This window comes from Mirounga angustirostris, unplaced genomic scaffold (genome assembly GCF_029215605.1).
Source record: "Mirounga angustirostris isolate CCGP_5_RB_7025 unplaced genomic scaffold, mMirAng1.0.hap1 SCAF_1, whole genome shotgun sequence".
NCBI classification, from domain to species: Eukaryota; Metazoa; Chordata; class Mammalia; order Carnivora; family Phocidae; genus Mirounga; species Mirounga angustirostris.
In genome coordinates, this window is record NW_026991709.1 from 215,278,844 (window position 1) to 215,300,874 (window position 22,031).

The following is a 22,031-nucleotide window of genomic DNA, read 5'->3' on the forward strand; positions in this document are numbered from 1 at the left end:
GGATGCCAGCGCTCCCTGGAGGGCCCGTGGGACCAGACGTGCTCAGAAGCTGGCGTGGAGGGGCCCACTGGGGCCGCAATGTGGACCTGAGGTGAGGGAGGTGCCTCTCGGAGCCCAGAGGACTTTGGCCCCGAGCCTCCTCGGGCCGTCAGAACTCGGCAGAGCGCTCTCCATGGTGCTCCCTGAGGCTGGGCCACCCCTCCGGGTGTGAGCTGAGCCCGTCCCCGCAGGCCTCCAGCCGCGAGGGCACCCCCGGCCAGGCCCCCGGCCAGGCCAACCGGGCCCAGCCCATGCTGACACTGGATGTGTGCACGGCCTGTCTGTGTGGCCAGGACGCCCCATACTGCTCCCCTCCCCTCCATCCTGGCTGGGCTGATCCAGGCTCGGGAGGAGGAGACCTGCCCCCAGGACTCCCACTGTCACTAAGGATGGCCTGATTTAGCAAATAAAAATGCAGGCATTTAATGAAACTTAAGTTTCACACAAACACAAATGATATTTTAGAGGCACCTGGGTGGTTCAGTCGGTTAAACGTCTGCCTTCGGCTCAGGTTGTGATCCCAGGGTCCTGGGCTCCCTGCTCGGCGGGAAGCCTGCTTCTCCCTCCCCCACTCCCGCTGCTTGTGTTCCCTCTCTCTCTGTCTCTCTGTCAAATAAATAAATGAAATCTTTTTAAAAAAATAAAAAAAATAGGGCGCCTGGCTGGCTCAGTTGGTTAAGCGACTGCCTTCAGCTCAGGTCATGATCCTGGAGTCCTGGGATCGAGTCCCACATCGGGCTCCCTGCTCAGTGGGGAGTCTGCTTCTCCCTCTGACTCTCCCCCTCTCATGCTCTCTCTCTCTCAAATAAATAAATAAATCTTTAAAATCAATCAATCAATCAATCAATCCACAAATGATATTTTGGTTGTGTGTGTCCCATGCAATACATGCACTAAAAATTGTTTGCTGTATTTTTTTTTTTAAGATCTTATTTATTTATTGAGAGAGAGAGTGAGTGCGAAGGGCAGAGGGAGAGGGAGAGAGAGAATCTCCAGCAGACGCCCTGCTGAGCATGGAGCCTGACACAGGGCTCGATCCCAGGACCCCGAGATCATGACCTGAGCCGAAATCAAGTCGGCCGCTTAACTCACTGAGCCAGCCAGGCGCCCCTAAAAATTGTTTGCTGTTTATCAGAAATTCCAGTTTCATTAGAAACCCTGTATTTTATCTGGCTGCCCTGTTCTACCTGCTGCCCTAGCAAAAGTATCTTCCTACATCAGCTTATAGGTCCCAGGGCATGTGTCTCCCCAGGAGAAGCCTGCTTCTCTGTCTCCACCTGGAAAATCCCCAGGCAGGCTTGCATTGGCTGGTAGGGGTCAGGTGCCCATCTCTAGATCAATCCTGTCCCAGGGGCCTGCCCTCAAAAGGCAGAGACACACCTCTGTGTATGTGGAAAATCCCAAGGAAGGCTCTGATTGGCTGGGTGGTGGCACCCCTTGGAGTAGGACTGGGGCGGCCTTGATTGGCAGCCTGGCAGAGCCCCGCACTGGGGGAGGAGGTGGGGGTGCGGGCGCTGGGTAGATGGAAGCACAGTGACCTCCCACCATCTGGCTTCCCGGGTGAGGTCTGCGGTCCTGGCAGACCTGGGGCTCTGGGCAGAGCAGGAAAGGTGGGGTGAGTGCGACCGCCCCCCACGGTGGCCTCGCCAGCCTGGAAGCCCCCTCAAGGCTGGTTCTGCCTGCTGTGTGCCCAGAGTGGCCCAGAGTGCCGGGTTTATACTAGTGCATGAGATATCCTGGGAGTGCCTGTGGCCCTGGGAAGCTTACGCTCCTCTCTCGAGTTGGAGTTCTCTCCTTTCCTTTTTAAAGATTTTATTTATTTATTTTTTTAAAGATTTTATTTATTTATTTGACAGAGAGAGACAGCGAGAGAGGGAACACAAGCAGGGGGAGTGGGAGAGGGAGAAGCAGGCTTCCCGCGGAGCAGGGAGCCCGATGCGGGGCTCGATCCCAGGACCCCGGGATCACGACCTGAGCCAGAGGCAGATGCTCAACTGACTGAGCCACCCAGGCGCCCCTAAAGATTTTATTTTTAAGTCCTCTGCATACCCGACGTGGGGCTTGAAGCTACAACCCTGAGACCAAGAGTCTCAGGCTCCACGGACTGAGCCGGCCGGGCGCCCCTGGGTTCCTCTTCTTGCATGGGGCTGGAGAGGAGAATTGACACCAGACCAGGGCCCTGGGCTGACCTCACCCTGCTCCCCTGGAGCGGGGGCCTTCTGGAGGCTTCCACAGTTACTGCCCATAAGTGACATGCCACCAAGCCTTCATGCCGGGAGGGCCCTGTGTTGCTCTCCCCACTGTTCTCATATCGTTATTTTGCAGCCTGTGCCAACGCTGGGAGAGCAGGTGGGACCCCTTCACTGCGCGTCTCTCCCTCTCCTCTCTCCGCTCTGGTGCTCTGGGGCCCGACAGCCCTGCAGGGTCAGGGTGGGGGGCGTGCAGTGATGGGAAGTCAGGGCCGGAGACCCCAGACACAGGGCCAGAGAAGGGCACCTGGTCTCTCCGGCCACCTGGGCTGGTTCCAGCCCCCCGTTGGCGAGTCCTGCGGGGAGGGAGGGGGCTGTGGCTGGGGACGTGCTTCTGGCGGCCTTACGGAGGAGCAGGACTTTGGGGGACCAGCGGGAGGGCTGCTCTTCCCCCTGCCAGAGCCAGCTAGGACGGGTGGGGGCGGTGACCGCGGCCACCAGGCCCCTCCCCAGCGGTGGCCTCCCTTGCTCCCGCATGGCCACGGTGTGGGTTAGGGGAAGGGACCCCACTCGGCAGGCCTGTGCATCAGGGTAGGACAAGCCTGTCGTGCGGGGGGCGCGAGCGTCCACCGTCCCACACCCCCAAGCTGGTGCCGTCAAAGCCCAGTGCAGGGCCCCCCAAGGCCCCGCTGACCTCAGGCTCACCCCTCCAGCCCCCGTTGATGTTTCTCAAAGCGGGCTCCCCAGAACACCTGCCTGTGCTGCACTCTTGGGCCAAGCCGGCTTGGCCTGAGGGAGTTCTGAGCAGGCCAGGCTGCCATCCCCCCGGGAGGGGCTGGTCCGTGGTTTTGGGAGCCCCTCTGAGAAGTCCTCTTGGCCACACGGACCTCCCTTGGGCCTGGACCAGGAGGTGCCCCAGTCCCACCGTCTACTTTCTGGAAGTGGGGGGTGGGTCGGGGGGAGCTCCAGGCAGGGTCCCCGGCCCTCCAGCACACCTGGGTCCTGTGTGGAATGCGGGTTCCCAGGTCAGACCCTTGGGTGGGCCAGCAGTCTGGGTTCCCCTGGCCCTCCAGAGATGCTGGGGGCACTCCCGGTCTGGAGGTGGGTCAGGGCCCCCCCGCCCCCGTCCCGCCTGCCCGCAGATGGGTGTATGGTGGCGCCTGAGCCTCTCGGCAAGCCCGGCCCCGGCCCGAGCCCTTCACACGTACGGATGGGTTCTTCCCCCTTCACTGTGGTCCCCTCGGTGGGCTCTGCTGTGCCGACGGGCAGACTGAGGCACGGAGCTGTGCAGTCGCTCCCAGGCCACCGGCTGGGAGACCACAGGGTGCAGTTTGTACCCCGGCAGCGGCCGCAGAGGCCTCACTCCTCCTCGCTGCCCGCGCCCCACCCCGCTCTGCGCCCTGACCCTCTCGCTCTGTTTCAGAACGCCGTGCTGCACTACCCATGGTGGAGTACCTTCTCGCCCACGCCGTACCCGGCCTTCTCCCGTGAAAGCCAGTAAGTCCCTCTGGCCTCCAGGGTCTGCGCCGCCCGGCGGCCACGGTGCCCTCCGGGGCTCTCGGGGTTCTGCGGTCGTTGCAGGAACAAAAGTAGAGCTTGCGGCCCGCAGAGGGCTTCAGCATGCTGCTCGGGGGGTTGTGGGCCGGGCCCTGGCCACAGGGAGGCAGCTGAGACTGACCAGCTGCGGCCCGTCTGGGAGAGAGCCCGCCAGGGAAAGGGCAGAGGGCTCCGTGGGTGCCCTCCGGGTGGGGGTGAGAACTCTGAGGGCACTTTCCTGCAGAGGGCAGCAGCAAGCGGGGTTTTGAAGAGTAAGTAGGGGCCTGCCGGGGTGGGGGAGGGGAGCAGGCCAAGAACCAGGCCAAGGAACGGCCTGTGAAGGGGGCGCGGCAGCGCGTGGTGTCTGCAGGGCAGTCGTGGGAGGCGGGCACGCGGGCCTCTCCACTGAGCTGGGTTTCCTGGGTGCCGGAGCTCATCCTCAGGTAGGTGGCTCGCACTCCTGTCCTGACGGCCGCCCTCTCCCCGGTCTCCCTGCAGCCAGTTCATGAGCTCCACCTCCTTCATTGCCAGCCAGCCCTGCGCGGACACCAGCTACGGACCCTCCACCACCACCCCTAGCTTCCTGCCAAAGACGGGTGACTTTCCTCAGGTAGGGACCTCGAGCCACGGTCACCCTTCCATCCCCACGTGGGCCAGGGGGCCCCTGCCTCTCATGGGCAGCCTTGGCCAGGCTCCCGGGGAGCGTGGCCTGTACCTGGGAAGAGCTGATGCCCCCTTGGCCCCCACCCGGCCCGAGAGCTCCCAGATCGCAGCCTTGCCTGCGCGGGTCTGTCACGGCAGCTTCCCCCGCAGCTTGCGAGCTGGGCGGGAGGCCGTGTCCCCGTCAGCTTGCCGCTCCCGCCCCAGGCCCGGGTTGCGGGGCAGCATCTTGGAGCGCCGGGTCCACTTTACCCAGACTGTAGCGCCTTCCTCTCCTGGGCACAGGCCCCCCTGCTTGCTCTGTCTGGGCGCCTTAGCATGTCAGCAAGGGTCCGCCGTGTTCCCCGTGCCCCTGGCCAGAGCCATGTTCCGTCGGGTGCAAACCCCGTCGTTGGCGTTTATGTCCCCAAACAGCGGCCGTTTGAAGAGTGTAACCCACCCAAACCAAAGAAAGAGATACGTGCGGTTTCATTTTGGGGCGGAATCGGGTGGACCCTCTCTGGCAAGCGTCTGATGGCATGCATCTCCTCACGGCAGGCCTGGAAAACCAGGCGCCCCAAAGAGATGGTTTGTGGGAAGGAGCCCGGTGGGACCTGAGGCTGGGGCTGCAGCAGCCTAGCCCCGTGGAGTTTCCCGCAGAAAGGCGCAGTCCTTGGCGCCGGTGGTTCCGCCGCAGCTGGGGCCACCCCAGCACACAGTTTGGGAACTGTCCAGCTTAGACGGCCCAGGGCTCGGGGGCTTGTGGGGCCTGCCGGGTGGTAGGCCGGGAGGATGCGGCTCAGACCCACCAGCCAGAATCCGCTGGACCCAGCAAGGTCAGTTCAGACCGGCTTCCTCCTCAGGGAGCCAATGTCCATGCAGCACCGGGCAGGGACCTGGAACCAAGTCTACCAAGAACAGGACCTTCTTTGGAAACAGGGTCTTTGCAGATGTCACTTAATTAAAGCTGGGGATGAAGTGATCATGGAGCAGGATGGCCCTAAACCCAGCGGGTCCTTGTAAGAGACGGAGGACACAGAGGGGAAAGCCCAGGACAGCGGCGGCAGAGAGGGATGCCAGGAGCTGTGAGGGGCAGGAAGGGCCTTCCCCTGCAGCCTGCTGGGGAGCGCAGCCCGGGATGCCTTCACCTGGCATGTCTGCCGTGCAGGACCACGAGAGCATGCGTGTCTGTGGTTCAAGCCCTCCCTCTCCATCTTGGACCCTGTGGTGGCCCCCCAGGAAGTGGCTTGGCTGGGCCTGGAGGACATGGGAGCTCAGCGGGCTCAGCTGGCCCCCAGTTCTCCCAGGGGGAGGTGTCAGTGGGAGAGGGATGGGAGGTCCCTCCAGCCTTTCTGGGCGTGCTGGGGTTCCCCCGCCAGCTGCCGACGCACAAGGACACGCTGCTCGCTCTGGTTTGGCACCTGCTGTCGCCCGGCCTGGGGAGCACCTGGTCTCCATGACAGGGTGTGTGGCCGATGGTCCACGGCCCGAGAGCCTCCCTGAGCCTGCCGTGCCTGCTCTGAGCTCTGATCGAGTTCCTCCGCACGGGTCCCAGACACAGCTCCATGTCCAGACTCGGCATCTTGTGATGCCGTCTCTCCTGCTGGGGTGTCACCTGCTCTCCAGGCAAGGAAGCTGAGGCTTGTGGGCGCGGAAGCCCCAGCCCCGGGGGGCCGCCCACCCGTCCCCACTCCCCTGGCTCTCTTTCCTGCACTCGGCTTGTGCTGCCCAGAACCAGCAGGGTTCCTTCAACCCACCCTTGGGGCCGCGGCGTCCGTGTCTCACTGCGTGTGGGGGGAACTGCCAGGTGTTGCTCCGTGGTCGAGCTCGGCTGCGTCCAGCCCACAGACATTTACTGAGCTCCTGCTGAACACGGCAGCGGCCTACCCTGCTGGGGGGCAGCTTGGACCCAGATCTTTCTTGTAAAGCAGCGGACCTTCTTCAAACAAAATCTCACCCCGGTGCTAAGTGTGGGATTAGACAGATGCGAGACCAGAGTTCAGTTCCGGGTGAAGGGTCCTGAGGCCCCGTTAGCCACCTCCACCTCCCTCGTGACCCCCGGGCCTGCGGGCCACGCCAGGAAGGGGGCCAGACCAAGCTGGGCCTCAGCCAGTGGACCCACCACGCACACACCCTCTGCTCCTGATTGACCAAATGACATCACCACCATGACCAGCAAAGTGATAGCCTCGAATACATCCCCGTCCTGGTCCCAGGACCTGGGACGTGTCCCCTCACGTGGCAGAGGGGACCTTGTCAGGGCCCCCGAGGAGGGGGTGACCCTGGGTTCCCGGGGGGCCTGGTGTCCTCACGAGGCCCTCACGAGGGGGAGGCAGAGGGTGGGAGTCCCAGAGATGGGCAGACCCCGCGCTGCTGGTGGTGAGGATGGAGGGGGGCCGCGGGCCAGGAAGAGGCCGGAGCCGGGTCTCCCCGGGGTCCTGGAGGAACGTAGCTCTCCGTTTTGGACTTCTGCTTTCCAGGACCATAAGGTAATAAACGTGTGCTGTTTTAAGCTGTGAGGTTTGTGATAGCTTATTATGGTGGCAAGAGGAGACCGATGCACCATGTGAAGCCCCCATGTGGCCCATGGCACATTCTAGAAATGTTCCCCACTGTGCTATAAATCAGAAGGCACTGGGGCTGGGCTGTAGCCAGGAGTGGCCATAAACCTACAGGCCTTAATATACCTCTTGCTGACTAAACCTGTGCCCTGAGTTTCCTGGCAGCGAAAGCAAAAAGAGAAAGGAGATGAGTGGTGTGACTCTTTTTGCCTGCAAAAGAAGGCTTCTCTCCAGTTTCCTTTGGGGCACGGAGCAGTTCCTTGGGGTCAGCATCCCTCCCCCATCTCTCCCGGAAGGGCTTCTGGACTCGGTTCCCAGGCCTGTGCCTGGTCTTGGCTCCAGCTTCGCTGTCTGAGGGCCTTTTTTCCTCATGTTGTGACTAGGGCTGAGTCACTGAACACTAGGGGGACTGGGTCCCTCCCTTGGTTCCCCCGCAGGAGCCAACCCAGACCTGGGACCACTGGCGGCAGGTTAACCATGCCTCGGTATGGGGTCCCCAGGTTTTTTTGTTTTTTGTTTTTTGTTTATGTCTTAATTTTAATTTTATTTTTAAGTAAACTCTACGCCCAAAGTGGGGCTTGAACTCACGGCCCTGAGATCAAGTCACATGCTCTACTGACGAGCCAGCCGGGTGCCCTGGGGTTCCTGTTTTATAGCTACCTGGGTGGGGCCTACATCCTGTGGGACGCTGCTCTCAGGAATGCAGGTCCCGGCTAATCCTCACTCTGAGGCCGCTCTGCCCCCGCTCTGCCCCGGTGGTCCTGCTGGTCACACCTGGGCCCCCTGCAGTGGCCCAGAACCCAGGGACCCAGTTCCAGGATGCCAGAGCACAGGCACAAGGGGCTGTCTAAAAACTTCAGGCCTCATACTCTTCTGTCTGTGAATGTGGGATGGAATGAATTTTGCGGTCCCTCAGGTCTACGGGGAGGTTGCAGAAACAGTAGCAGCTCTCCTCAAACACTGTCACTCACTGACCCGGTTTCTGGGCACGTTGTCGTCTGATAGAGCCGCGGTCCATCACCATGATGCAGTCAGTAACTGTGGCCCAGCACTCGTGGGCAGACCAGAGTGCCCGTGGGCACGGAGGCCCCTGTAGGGAGCTGCCCCCAGAGCAGACTGGCCTGGGGCCCTCGCGCTTCCAAGGGCTTCTGTGTTCCTGGCAGGAGTCCCACAGGCGGGATGCTGCGTCCTCATCGGGCGTCCCCTGCATGCCTGCACCCCCCCCCCCACCGTGCTGACCTTGAGCCCTGGTTGGGGTGGCAGCGCCGGGTCCCTCCCCTGTCCACGGTCAGGTTGCTTCTACGTTCCCCTCTCCCCCGGGGAGGGGTGCGTCGAGGCTGTCCAGGACCCTGGTCCCTTGTGGTGGGGACGGGGATGGATTTCCTCATGCACTGGGGGATGTGGCCTGCAGTGACCATAACCACGTGTCTGTTTAGCAGACATTGCCGTCCCTGCCCCTCTGTTGATCAGCTGGAGGTCTTCCTCAGGGAGAGCCGGCCCTCCCCTTACTCGGTCATTTGTCTGTGACACGATGGGCCAGTCAGGTGCTGCGCTAATCACTACTTCTGCGTAGGCCGCTGGGAGTGCCCATCTCTCTGTACCCCACCTCGTGGCCATCAGGGATGGCCCAGGCTCAGTCCGTGGAGAACCCGCCTCAGCCTTTACCCTACCTGCTTCCCCAGGGAAGGGCCTCTTCTGACTGTGCTTGGCATGGAGCCACTCAGGTCCTACGGCTCTCCTTGGTGCCCCCAACACTCGAGGGGCCCCCCGTGGGGTCTCCCACCCCCAGGTGTGAGGGCATGGCTTTTCTTTCATTCCTTGCTTTGGATTTAATACGTGATTTGCATATCACACAATTCAGTGATTTTTAGCAAATTCAGAGGGCTGTGCAACTTCATCTCTGTGTAATCCCAGAACATTCCATCAACCCCAAAAGGAAACCCCGTCCCCATCAGCTGTCACCCCCCAGCCCCGTGCCCCCAAGAGCCCCCTTCCCGTCCGTGGATGAGCCTGCTCTGGGCATGTCACCCATGTGGACTCACACCCCGCGTGGCCTTCCGTGTCCGGGTCCCTCCCTGAGCGTCCCCGCCCCCATCAACAGTCACTCCCCACCTTCTCCCCCGCCCCCCGCCCCCCGAGCCCCCTTCCCGTCCGCGGATGAGCCTGTTCCGGATGTGTCACCCCCGTGGACTCACCCCACGTGGCCTTCCATGTCTGGTTCCCCCCTGAGCGTCATGGGCTCGGGGTCCGTCCCCGGGCACCTGTGCGTGTGGGCACCTGGCTCCTGTTCACGGCCACGGGACGCTCCCGTGTATGGGGGACACGCTGTGTGTATCTTCTCTTCAGCTGATGGGCATCTGGGTGGTTCCCACAATGGGATTTTGGTGATTGTGAATCATGCTGCTGTGAACATCCACCAATAGGCTTTTGTGTGGACCTGTGTTCCAGGTTCGCTGAATCTGATTGGGGGGATATTTGGGGACATGTTGAGGTCAAGGCTGGGGGTGAAGGACTCAGCATTGCAGACTACCCCTCCCAAGGCCTCGTGCCTCCAGGCCCTCCCCTGCATTCTCCCCACCCTGGTATCTCTGGGGTCCTGGTTGTGGGCATGGCCACTCTGCGCTCCCTCGCTGCTGCCCGGCACATATGTTCCCTGGGAGTGGGTGCTGCCCTGACCCCTCCCCCCAAATCCACCTGGACCCTGAACATCCTGGCCAGACTCTGGGAGAGGGCCCCCTCATGCAGTCAGTGGGGCAGGCATCCACCCTGAGAGGCCCTCCAGGCATCTCGGGTGGGTCCTGCATCCACCCGGGGCGAGGACACTTTCCGTCTGCCGGCCTGGGGCTTCTGGGAAGCCAGGATGAGGTCACAGCTCAGGAAAGTGCTTTGCAAACTCTCAGCAGCTCTCCACTGAGGGGCGGGCGGCATCAGCTGCTCTGCAAATGGATTTCAGCAGGGATCAGAGGTCCTGGCACACCCCCACCAGGCCCCCGGTAGTTACTGGTACTGGCAGGAAGAGCGAGCAAGACGTTTCTTCTCTAAGGAAGCCCCCTGGTTCACACTGAGCCGCAGCTGAGAGCCCACCCCCAGCTCCGTGCTCTAGGCTGAGCGCCACGGCCGAGGAACGCCCTCTCTGTGGTCTGTCCTGAGGGCCACAGGCCAGTGGGAGCGGGAACATGAGTGTCTTCAGAGGGTCACTGCACAGAAGCTGGGACTGTTCTGTCCCAGGAGCCAGGGGGCGAGGAAGTCGGGGGGGGGAGCTGGGAAGCCAGGTGCTTGGAGAGTGGCCCCTGCAGAAAGCCCTGGGTCGGGGTCCAGCCCCTCCCGACTGCAACACCACACGGTACTCAGGATCAGTTGTCCCCACAGCAGTAGGCTAACAGAGCCGTTTCTTCGGGGGGCCGTGTGAGCGGGGCAGCCCCCAAAAAGCACCACAAACAGGGTGACGTAGAACCACAGAGAGCATGCCCTCACGGTGCCGGGGCCAGGCGCCCCAGATCCAAGTGTGGCGGGGCCGCGCGCCCTCCGCAGGCTCCAGGGCACCGTCCCTCCTGCCTCTCCCGGCTCCCGAGGCTCCGGGCGTCCCTCGGCGTGTGGCCGCATCGCCCCAGCGCCTGCCTCAGTGGCACGTGGCTGCGTCCCCATGCGTCTGCGTCCAGACTTCCCTCTTCCGAGGACACCAGTCCGTGCGGCACGGCCTCCCCCCTCCTGTACGGCCTCACCTGACCGGACTGTACTTACAAAGGTCCTGAACCCAAGTAAGGTCCCATTCACAGGTCCCGGGGGGCAGGACTTGAGCGTGTCTCTTTGGGGGACATAATTCACCCCTCAACAGGAACATCCCAGCAGTGGGGTGTGCCTGAGGGGAACCTGCAGTACCCAGCCACCCTCTGCCCTGTGTCTACCCCCACCTCACCGTAAGTGGGTGACCCAAAGACCACCTGTGCGCAGGCTTGCTGTGAGGGCCCGCGAGGGGGGAGGCAAGGAGGGGAGAGCCCCAGAACAGACTGGGGGTTCTTGGGAAACACAGGGCAGCCGGGCCATGCCCACCCCTCTGCACCCTGCCTGGCCATAGGACAGAGGGTCAGCCCTGGGCCACACAGCCCTACAGCTCCGAGGCAGCCAGACGGGGATGGGGCCAGTCATGTCCTTGGTGGTGGCCCTGCTCATGCTTGTGTCTGGGTCCCTAAGTTTGACTCCCACTGGGACCTCTGCCCGGGTCCCACTCAGCCCGTCCACCTCCATCCAGGCACACAGCCGACCCACCGCCTGTGGCCACCAGGGGGGCAGGGCGGCCAGGGGCCCAGCGGGTGCTGGCCTCCCTGTCTCCTCAAGGCCACCCTTGACGCTGAGATCTGGGGGACAGATTGTCAAAGGTCAGGAACTGTGCTGTAAACCTGACAGGCTTTATGGCAATTTAATCTAATCGTGAGAACTCGGGTGTGTACTTTGTGCATCTTTCTAGTTTTCTTCCTAGTGACTTTTTTTTTTAAAGATTTTATTTATTTATTTGAGAGAGAGAGAGCATGAGAGGGGGGAGGGTCAGAGGAAGAAGCAGACCCCCCGCCGAGCAGGGAGCCCGATGCGGGACTCGATGTGGGACTCGATCCCGGGACTCCAGGATCATGACCTGAGCCCAAGGCAGTCGCTTAACCAACTGAGCCACCCAGGCGCCCCCTAGTGATTGTTTTAAACTGAATCAAAATCCACATGTCTTGAAATCCACGCTTTGGGGGCACCTGGCTGCCTCAGTCAGGAGCACATGTGACTATTGATATAGGGGTCTTGAGTTCGAGCCCCATGTTGGGTGTAGAGACTATTTACAAAACAAGATGAGTGAATAAAAACTTATAAAAAATAAAATCCACCTTTTTAAGGTAAATTCACAGGGTTGTGCAACCACCACCTCATCCAGTTCCAGAACATTCCATCACCTTCAAGGGAAACCCCGTCCCCATCTGCCGTCACCCCACCCCCAGCCCCCGGACCCCCACGAGCCCCCTTCCCGTCCACGGATGAGCCCGTTCCGGACGTGTCACCCACGTGGACTCACACCCCGCGTGGCCTTCCGTGTCTGGTTCCCTCCCTGAGCGTCCCGCCCCCATCAACAGTCACTCCCCACCTTCTCCCCTGCCCCCCGCCCCTGAGCCCCCTTCCCATCCGCGGATGAGCCTGTTCTGGACATGTCACCCACGTGGACTCACACCCCGCGTGGCCTTCCGTGTCCGGGTCCCTCCCTGAGCGTCCCGCCCCCATCAACGGTCACTCCCCACCTTCTCCCCCGCCCCCCGCCCCCGAGCCCCCTTCCCATCCGCGGATGAGCCCGTTCCAGACGTGTCACCCACGTGGACTCACACACCGTGTGGCCTTCCGTGTCCGGTTCCCTCCCTGAGCGTCGTGGGCTCGGGGTCCGTCCCCGGGGCCGCGCGTGAGGGCGCCTGGCTTCTGTCCGCGGCCGAGGGACGCTCCGGTGCGTGGGTGGGCCACATCCACCTGCGCACGGACACTGGGGTTGTCGCCACCTTTTGGCTGCCGTGAGTGGGGCCGCTGTGGACGTGCACTTGCGGGTTTGGTGTGACGTGCGTTTTCGTGTCTCGGCCGTGTACCCAGCCGTGGAATTGCAGGGTCATCTGGTGACTCCGTGTGCAACTTTTCGAGGAACTGCGTGACTGTCCCCGCCGGCGTGGCGGATGGTTCTGAGGTCTCCACGTCCTCGCCGGCACTTGTCATTGGTGTTGGAGTCCGGCCGTCCTGGTGTCTCCAGGCTCTGGTTTGCATTTGCCCGCTGCCTGACGGTGCTAGGCGTCCTCCGGCTCACTGCAGCTGGTGCTTTCCCTTTTCCATGCAGTGCCGGGGCCAGGCGGGGGGGCTGTGCTGCCTGCAGGCCCTGAGGTGCAGACGGGACAGGAACACCACAGCGGCCTTATTGCATTGGACCCTGTGATCCCTCACTGTCCCTGACAAGGCACACGGCCCCGGGGTCCCTGCCCAGCCAGAGCCCCGCAGGTGTCCCTGACCCCGAGCACATGCAGGGAGCCTGGCCTAGCCACGCAGCTGTTGTTTCCCATGGGACAGGACACCACGGGGTACTCGTGCAAGGTCTCTGACCTCAGAGGGTGCTGGAGGGCTTTGCACTCCCCTCCCCACCAGCCCTGCTGCTCTCTGTGCGGGGCTGAGGTGCAGGGGCAGGCAGGGAGAGGAAGGAAGGGGGGTTTCAGGGACAGCCACACCCCTTGGCAAGGTTCCAGCAGAAGGAGCAGGGTGGGGGCTCAGGTTCCTGCAGGGCGGCACCCCAGCTGGGGCCACAGCATGACAGAGGCCCTGGGGGAGCTCAGGAAGGCCCTGGAGACAGGCTCTAGGGCGGTTGGGGGCAGCTGGTGAAGGCCCCCGTGCACGCCAGGGGGCTGCGTGGAGGGGCCTGAGGGGCGGGCCGGGCCTTCCTCTGCCCCCGGGGCACGGGGCTCTGTGGCTCTCACTCTCTGGGCTCCCCAGGAGCAGCACTGGCAGGTCCCCGCCAGGCCCAGCTGGCCAGAACCCCGGTCTGGGGAAACCGAGGCGAGGGCCGGTGCGCGCCGGCGGGTGGGGGCCCAGCGCCGTGGAGAGGTCTGTGGCTAGATGACGCCCAGTACAGGAATTCTCGCTCTGCCAGTAATCGCCCTGACTTCCCAGGCAGCCATCATTTCCTGAAAGTCAGCCGCCTTAGGGGAAGTAGGCGCTGGCGGTGACTAAACCAACATGCAAATGCAGCCGGGCTGAGAGTGGCCCTCGCAGCCGCGGTCATGAGGGAACCGCCCGCCGCCGCCGCCGTCCAGGGGACCCGCCGCGGCCGCGCCATGTCCCAGCTGCAGTTCTGGCTGCACTTCGCAGCCCTCAACAAGGTAACCCTCCGCGCTGCTCGCTCCCGCCCGCCCGGCAGCCAGCGCCTGCCGCGGGAGCTCGCAGCCAGCCAGGGCCGCGGGGACCGGGGCGCGCAGCACGGCTCCGGGAGCGCCCCTCACGGCGGCAGCGCCTTCCCCTCTGTGCCCCGCTGCCCCTGCTGGCTGCCCTGAGGGCGGCCAGCCCCCCGCGACTCAGCGGCCGGGCCCTGACAGTCTCCGGGGTGGCCGGGGCAGAGCTGGAGGAGTGCGGGTGGCCAGGTAGGAATGGCCCCCGTCCTTCCGTCCCTCCTCAGGCTCCCCAGGGATCCAGGAAGGCATCCAGCCCCTAGCCAGGGCTAGCAGGACAGAACCTGTCTCCAGAGGGCGTTTCTGGGGTCCGAGCGGTGCTGAGCAGCTGCAGCTCCCCCAAGGGAGGCCCAGAGTGCGGTCTGGGGTGAGGGCCATGCTGTCCCGTCCCCCTGGTCTGTGGCTGGAGTCAAGGGCACTGTTTGGCAGCTCTACCAGATCCCGCCAGGTCTTCACCTGACCCAGGGAACCCCAAAATGCTGAGAGACAGTATCCACAGCAGGCAACCCTGTGACCTCCGTGGTCCCCCGCAACTGTCAGGGTGACCACCCCACTCTCTCCCCACTGAGGGGCTGCAGCTGACGGAGTAGGGTGGGGGCCTGGGGTCTGAGGAGGGGTGTCCATGGAGGGTGATTTTGAGTTTGGGTCATCTTGGAGATCTGCTGGTGGCTGCTGGGCATCACTGGCCACTGGCCACCTGACCCGGTGGATGGTGAGTAGCCCTCCTGGGAGGGGTCAGCTCTCGCCCCATCCTGACACCCACGCCGTATCGGGAGTGGGGCTGGGAGGGACCCCTGGTGACCGCGTGAGGCCCTGCCTCCCTTTGACCCAAGAATCTGGTGGAGGCGGCATCCCCAGCGTGGGTAGAACCCTCCCACTTTTTAAATACCCTTGATTTTGGGGCAGTTCTGTGTGCCGAGTTACCGCGTGGCGCAGAGGTCCCCCAGGCCCCACGCCCAGGCCCTCTGTCCCCCCGTCACATCAGCGTGGTGCTTTTGTCAGTGCTGACGAGCAGACACTGCCACCTCGTTGCTCACCAGAGACCCTCACTCTGTCCCGGGACCCCATCCCGACACCACGGGATTTCGGCTGTCGTCACTCTGCTTCGGCCCCTCCAGGCTGGTCCCCTGGGTCCCCTGTTCTTGTGTGGATGCCCTGGGCGGTCAGAGGGGGGCTGGCCGGGGGTCCCGCAGGACGTGCCCAGGCTGCGTTCGTCCCATCGGGGCCCCCGCTGCCCACGCGGCTCCTCCCTGCGGATGCTGGCCCTGTGTCCTGGCCGGGGCCACGCCGTCCGTCCTCGGGGGAAGGGGTCGCTGTGTGCAGCCCCCACGGGGGGAGCCCCGAGCACCCACCTTTTGCCAGGTGCCATTCCTCTTCTTTGGCCCTGGTCAGGCCTCCTCCCCACCTGCCTACCCTGCTGCCTGTGAGTGCTTCACCTTCAGGAAGCAGACCCACCCCTCAGGGCCTCTTGGCGCTGCCAGCTTGACGGCTCAGGGGCTCTTGTCATTCTGACCAGGCTTGCGTGGTGCCCTCTGGGAAGGCCACGCCCAGATGTGGTTCCAGAGGGAGTTCAGCGAAGTCAGCTGGGGGTCTGTGGCTCTCGCTCTCTGGGCTCCCCAGGAGCAGCACTGGCAGGTCCCCACCAGGCCCCGTACCCAGACCCCACCCCAGGCAGCCCGCGGGGGTCCATGCTCCATGTTGCCTCGCAGGGACCGAGCGGCCAGCTTCTGTGGCCCAGCCCTCCCAGCTCTGACATCAGCTGCTCCACTGTGGTGAGCGGGACTCACGGTCCGCAGGGCCAGAGCTCCCACTGCCCCCTGAGCGCCTCCCCCGTCCCGTAGATTGCTGCTCTGACCTTCGGAGCTGCTGGGCTCTCACATGAGGGTGCTGGGCATCCCAAGGAGTGTCGAGGTGCGCCTTTCCCCACCCTGGGCTTGGTGTTTCCCTCCTGCCTCTGTCCCCGTGCTGTGGACTTACAAACCTTCCCAGGCCACTGCCTGCCTGAGCCGGTCCTGCCAGCCAGAATCTGCCTCCTCGCCCAGACTTGCCCAGGCTTCGGGTCCTGCCAGGGTCTGCGCCCGTGGGTCCAGGCTGGGTGCGGCCTGGGGCCAGGAGCGAGTGGTGCCCCTCTGGCTTCCCTTATGCTGTCAGCCACCAGGGCACCTGCAGGTGGCAGGAAGTATCCAGTCAAGGCACCCAGCGTCACACCAGCTGACTTGGCCAAGGGTGGTCTTTCCTGCACAGACCCTGAGTCCCAGCCTGGCTGTGGGACCAACCCCATGCAGTAGAGAGACTCCTGCATCCAGCCACCCTCAGGGAGGCCTGGCCCCATCCCTGCCCACACCTTCCGAGGGGCACTGCACAGCAGGCCCGAACCTGCCTCATCCTGGGGCTGTGTGCGCTCTGGTGTCCTAGCAGACCCTCAGGAAGCTGGGTGGTATCACCTGGGGACCCCCACCACTGTCACCACCACCAAGAGCAGGGATCTGATTCCAGCGCGATTAACCGGAGGGGAGCCCTCACGGGTGGAGGGGGGCAGCCCCAGCATCGGCCAAGACCGGCGGCCTGTTCTCAGTGACCTGGGGGCCGCAGGGATGCTGCCCTCCACCCCCAGAAGCCAGCTTACCTGTGGTCTTGGGGCCTGAGCCAGGTGCCTCAGGGCGGGCTCCAGGCCCATGTGTCTCCTTCTTCCCCAGAGTCCGAGACGCCCCCCCGGCCAGCCCTGCCTACTTCACCGTCCCCCAGTGGTTAGTGTGCTGGCATCTCAGCCCAGCTGGCCCCAGCCCTCCGATGGCCCTGGCAGGCTGAGATGTATAAGGGGTGCCAGGGCCTGGGGACTCCTGGAGGGCAGCTCTCCGTTGCTCCTACAAGTGGCCTCATCCAGCCCCACCAGCCCCCAGCTCTGCTCATGAAATGCCCCCCCTGAATGACCTGAGTCAGCGTGACCGGGCCCTCTGCCGTGGAGGTTGGCCTGGAAGGGCCTCATCTGGGAGGGTCTGTGGGGGCTCCCTCCCCATGAGGAGTTGACTGAGGGCTGTGCCCCTCACCCCCCGATCTGGGCCCGCAGGGGCTCAGGGAATTGGAAGGGGCTGCCCCCTCCCCAGCTTCAGGCACTCAGGGTCCCTGTCTGTGAGGTGGACGCCTACTGCCCTCTCCTGGTGGTCGGTGGCATGGACACCACAACCCAGCCTGGCAGTATGTGGGGGTCTTGGGCTGGGGGCGCACTCCCTGCTGGTCCAGGAGCCCTCAGGGCTGGTCTACAAGTGTCCCTGGTGTCCGATGCAAGCCGGGTACACACAGGTGCTCAGTGTCTGTGACCCAGGGGTGGGGGGAGGGCAGCATGGGACCATCCCTGGCATTTAAATTCTTTAAATTTACGTTTCTAAACAGTGTAACGGCACACTTCCCCCTTCAAGGTGTGGGGCTCTCCATGTCCTAACATCCGTGCACTGGGGTCACATGCTCCCAGTGTCACCTAATTCCCAAACATTCTGTCACCCCAAAGGCAGCCCCATCCCCATCAGCCGTCACTCCCCAGCCCCCAGGCCCCCGCGAGCCCCCTTCCCGTCCGCGGATGAGCCCGTTCTGGACGTGTCACCCACGTGGACTCACACCCCACGTGGCCTTCCGTGTCCGGGTCCCTCCCTGAGCGTCCCTGCCCCCATCAACGGTCACTCCCCACCTTCTCCCCCGCCCCCGCCCCCCGAGCCCCCTTCCCGTCCGCGGATGAGCCTGTTCTGGACGTGTCACCCACGTGGACTCACACCCCGCGTGGCCTTCCGTGTCTGGGTCCCTCCCTGAGCGTCCCTGCCCCCATCAACGGTCACTCCCCAACTTCTCCCCCGGCCCCGCCCCCCCCGAGCCCCCTTCCCGTCCATGGATGAGCCTGTTCTGGACGTGTCACCCACGTGGACTCACACCCCGTGTGGCCTTCCGTGTCTGGCTCCCTCCCTGAGCGTCGTGGGCTCGGGTCCGTCCCCGGGGCAGCGCGCGTGGGCGCCTGGCTCCTGCTGGTGGTGGGAGTGTCAGTCATGTGCCTAGGCCCCCCGGACACACCGGCTGCCTCTCATCCTGCCCGTCTTCCAGGATTCCGTGTACCTCGACGACCTCTCCAACGCCTCCATCTTCTCCTCGTCCGTGGACTCCCTCTCAGACATCGCGGACACGCCTGACTTCCTGCCGGCCGACAGCCTCAGCCAGGTGCCCACCATCTGGGATGTGAGCACCGGCCCCTCCGCCCACGACAAGGTCAGCTCACCCTGAGGCTTCTGCTTGGGCAGCTGTCCCAGGGACCCAGCCCCAGGCTGGGGGCAGATCCAAGCTGTTCAGAGACCCCAGTGAGCTCGTTGGTCAGGGGTCCTGTTTTCTGCACGGCCCAGAACATGCAGGGCGGGGGTGGGGGAGGAAGCTCCGGTACTGGCCCCTCACCACTCCTCCTGCCAAAGGTCCTGTCACACTCAGCACCGCCCTCCCTGTCTCGGTGGCTCGGTCTCCGCACCTTGCTCTGCTGGGGAGACGAGCAAAAAGCAGCTTCCAGCACTGGTTCTCGCTCTGGTGATCCTGGGCAATGTCTGGAGGCATTGCGGGGGGAGGGGGTGGGCTGCTCCTGGCTTTGAGTAGGTGGGAGCCTGGGACCCCAGAGTGCTGCGCTGGCCTCTGTGAAGCTCCTCGTGCAGGACCCTATGGGGGAGTGTGGGTGACATGAGGCCAGACGGGAGGGGTCCCCAGGTGTGCCAGGCCCAGACTGTAGCTCATTCCCAGGACCGGGCAGCAGGCACATCGGTGAGGGAGACGGGGCCCAATGCCAGGCTTGGGGAGCCCCCACCCCATCCAGGCCCCGTCCAGGGCTCTCTGCCGGAAGAGAAGCCCCTAGCTTTTGGGAGCCGGAACCCTGGTTCGAGGGTCTGAAAGGCGCCTTGGAGACATGCATCTAAGGGAGAGCAGCCTCTTCCATCCAGAGCTGGGTGCACCCACGGAGCCCTGCCTGGTGGCACACGGTAGAGGACACGATGCCTGCCCAGCCACCTTGAGGTTCCTCGGCACCTTTCAGCCCCTCTGAGGTGGGGTAGGATAGACGTGTCTGGAAGGCCTGGGGCCCAGCGTGGGGCCGGCAGAAGGACAGGAAGTGCCCAGGGCAGCCTGGTGCGGTCCCTGTCTTTTATAGCCATGGTGGACAGCCCAGGCCCCCTTCCTGTGTCTGGGCTGAAGGGCCTCCGACCAGCCCCTGGCTCCTTGGTGGAGAACGTGAGGCAGAGGCCGCATGAAGTGGACAGCAGGAGGGTGGCTGAAACCCAGCGCCCACAGCCTGCTGCTCGCCAGCCCACCGGGAGCCCTGACTCAGCCTTCCAGGAACCCGGGCCCGAGGCTGTTTGTTTTTGTTAATTAAAAAAAAGGAGACAGGGAATTGAGTATGGGTTTCTGGCTCCTGGTGCCTCGCTTTCATCTCATTTTTCTTTTCAAAAAAAACTTGGGCATGTTCTTAACCTTTGGAAACAGCGGGAGTCATAAAAATCAAGTGGGTTATCACACGACCGAATGCCTTGGGGACCCTTGTTATCCCCCACGACAGTAGAGGACACCCGAGCTCTGTGTGTGCTCAGGAATGAGCACCTGGCACTCAGAGTCACAGGCCTTGGGATGGTGGGGTCCGAGAGGAGACGGGGTCTAGAAGGGATTTCTTCATTTCTGTTTCGTTTTTCACATTTGGGGTTTTTAGGACGGCCACACTACTTTTGTGATTTTTGTTTTAAGAAGATTTTATTTTAAGATTTTTATTTTGTTTTAATTGGAGTTGTACAGATCTGGTCGGGACCCTGTGTGTCCTTCCTGTGTGTCCTGGGGCAGAGCAGTCACCCCACCCGGTCTCAGTGTGATCACTCCCTGAGGGAGGGTAGGTGGAGGGCCAGGTGTGACATGGTCGTCGAGGGTTTGGGTCTCCTGTCCCGGACCGTCTGTGGGCTCTGGATGCCACATGAGTTCTGACGCCAGGTGGGCCTCATGCCCCCATGGCCGATGGACTCCCCCCAGGCACCAGCTTTGTCCACCAGGTTCTTGGTCCCCTGGGACCAGACTCAGGTGATCGATCTCCCCAGGGCACGACTATGATCTGGGATGTGGGACATGTCCTTACTACATTTATCTGCGTGATGGGGGTTGTAGCTTGTTGCTCAAAAGAGCCAGCCGCCGGGTAGCAGGAAGGAGGCAAGCAGCTGGCCGTGGGCTGGGGGGCATGAGGATAGTGTGAGAACCCCATTGGAGGCCAGGCTAAGGGGGCCCACGGGGGCGCTTCCTCCCCACATCTTGCCTGCAGGCTCATGTCCACTCTCCCCTCTAGCTGCTCCTGCCCAGTGGGCCATGGACAGGCCTTGAGGACCCTGTGTCCTCCCTTTCCAGCACCCCACTTCTTGTCAGCTACCAGGTAAGCTGGACCCCCTCCTCAGTCCTGCCTGCCTCTTGTAGGGACTAGGACACTCAGAGGCACCTGTTTATAGAAGCAGGGTCTGCCCGTTTTACAGATGGGGAAGCAGGCCCTGGGGAGGCACCGCATTGGGGGTCAGGTGGGCCACTCCCCACTCCTGTTCACTGGGCTGGCTGGCCCTTGGGGGAAGGCTGGCCGTGCGGGGCAGGACAGGGCCATCCAACCCTGACTACACTCTGGCACTGACCTTCAGTCTCAGAGTCAGCCTGAGGAGGAAGATGAGGCAGAGGAGGATGAGGGGGAGGAGCTGGGCCACACAGAGACCTACGCTGACTACGTGCCGTCCAAATGTGAGTGCCCTGCCCGAGCCCCTAGCAAGCCGCTGCCAGGCCTGCACAGCCCCAGCGGGCTCCAGCCATAGCAGGGGCGGGGTGGGGGGTGCTGGCTGGGTCCCGGGATTCTGGAACGGCAAAGCTGGCTTGGCAGCTGTGGGCTGGCCTTGGGGGCAGTTCTGTAATCCCCACTTGGCACAGAACCGGAGATACCACAGAGGGTACCATGAAAAGTAAGGCCACCTTCTTCCCTGAGCAGGATTTTATGGATCTGCCCCCCATTCCTTTGTGCAAAGCACTGATGGGCCCCCTACCCTGGACCCTGCTCTGCCCCTCTGCCTTCTGGAAGCTTTCTCCAGCCCATCCTAGACCCTGGCCACACCCCTGACGTGCCCCTGGCCATGCCTCTCCAGCTAAGATCGGGAAGCAGCATCCGGACCGCGTGGTGGAGACCAGCACGCTGTCCAGCGTCCCACCGCCTGACATCACCTACGCCCTTGCCCTGCCTGCTTCCGACAGCGGGGCCCTGTCCGCCCTGCAGCTTGAGGCCATCACCTATGCTTGCCAGGTGACCTGGGGTCTCCCATCCAGCCCACATCCTGCGTCGGGTGCCCTCAAGGCCCCGGGGAGGGGCAGCCTGCCAGGTCCTGACCGCCCTCCCTTGGCCCACAGCAACACGAGGTACTGCTCCCCAGCGGGCAGCGGGCCGGCTTCCTCATTGGCGATGGCGCCGGCGTGGGCAAGGGGCGCACGGTGGCCGGCATCATCCTGGAGAATTACCTGCGGGGCCGGAAGAAGTCCCTGTGGTGAGTGTGCTCTCCCCACCCCACGCAGGCGGGCAAGGAGGGGAGGGGGCGCTGTGGCACCCACCAGCCTGCACCCCCAGGTTCAGCGTCTCCAACGATCTCAAGTATGACGCAGAGCGCGACTTGCGGGACATCGACGCCCCGGGCATCGCGGTGCACGCGCTGAGCAAGGTGGGTGGGGTCGCCCCCTCCTCGGGTGGGGTCCCGCGGCACGGCCGGCCGCGCCCCCACACTCTCCCCGCCCCTCCAGATCAAGTACGGCGACAACACTACCTCAGAGGGCGTCCTCTTCGCAACCTACTCCGCCCTGATCGGGGAGAGCCAGGCCGGCGGGCAGCACCGCACGCGCATCCGCCAGATCTTGGAGTGGTGCGGAGAGGCCTTCGACGGAGTCGTATCCTGGCTCCGCTGAGGGGCTGGAGGGGGCTGGAGGGGGCGGGGGTGATCGGGGGAAGGAGGAGGGCTCTAAAGGAGGGAGGGGCGGGGCCTCCAGGAGGGCGGGGAAAGCGAGAGGGTGGGGTCTGGAAGGGGGCAGGGGAGTGGGGTCGAAAGGAGGGGCCGCGTCCT

General features: G+C 63.5%; 1 protein-coding gene across 6 annotated transcripts in view; it reads left to right on the top strand.

Moving 5' to 3' along the window:
• Positions 1–22,031, top strand: part of SBNO2 (strawberry notch homolog 2) — a 50,711-nt gene that overhangs the window by 15,992 nt on the left and 12,688 nt on the right. For 4 of the 6 annotated variants that reach the window (XM_064573605.1, XM_054505086.2, XM_045863491.3 and 1 more), the window contains 9 exons: positions 3,652–3,725; positions 4,263–4,374; positions 17,995–18,156; positions 20,243–20,326; positions 20,580–20,676; positions 21,072–21,226; positions 21,331–21,464; positions 21,545–21,635; positions 21,715–21,858. In XM_064573605.1, the coding sequence (XP_064429675.1) occupies positions 3,652–3,725; positions 4,263–4,374; positions 17,995–18,156; positions 20,243–20,326; positions 20,580–20,676; positions 21,072–21,226; positions 21,331–21,464; positions 21,545–21,635; positions 21,715–21,858 (1,053 nt within the window). Of the gene's footprint in view, positions 1–3,651; positions 3,726–4,262; positions 4,375–13,606; positions 13,843–17,994; positions 18,157–20,242; positions 20,327–20,579; positions 20,677–21,071; positions 21,227–21,330; positions 21,465–21,544; positions 21,636–21,714; positions 21,859–22,031 lie in introns of those variants that run through there. The other 2 variants (XM_045863493.3, XM_064573610.1) reach the window with 2 other exon arrangements.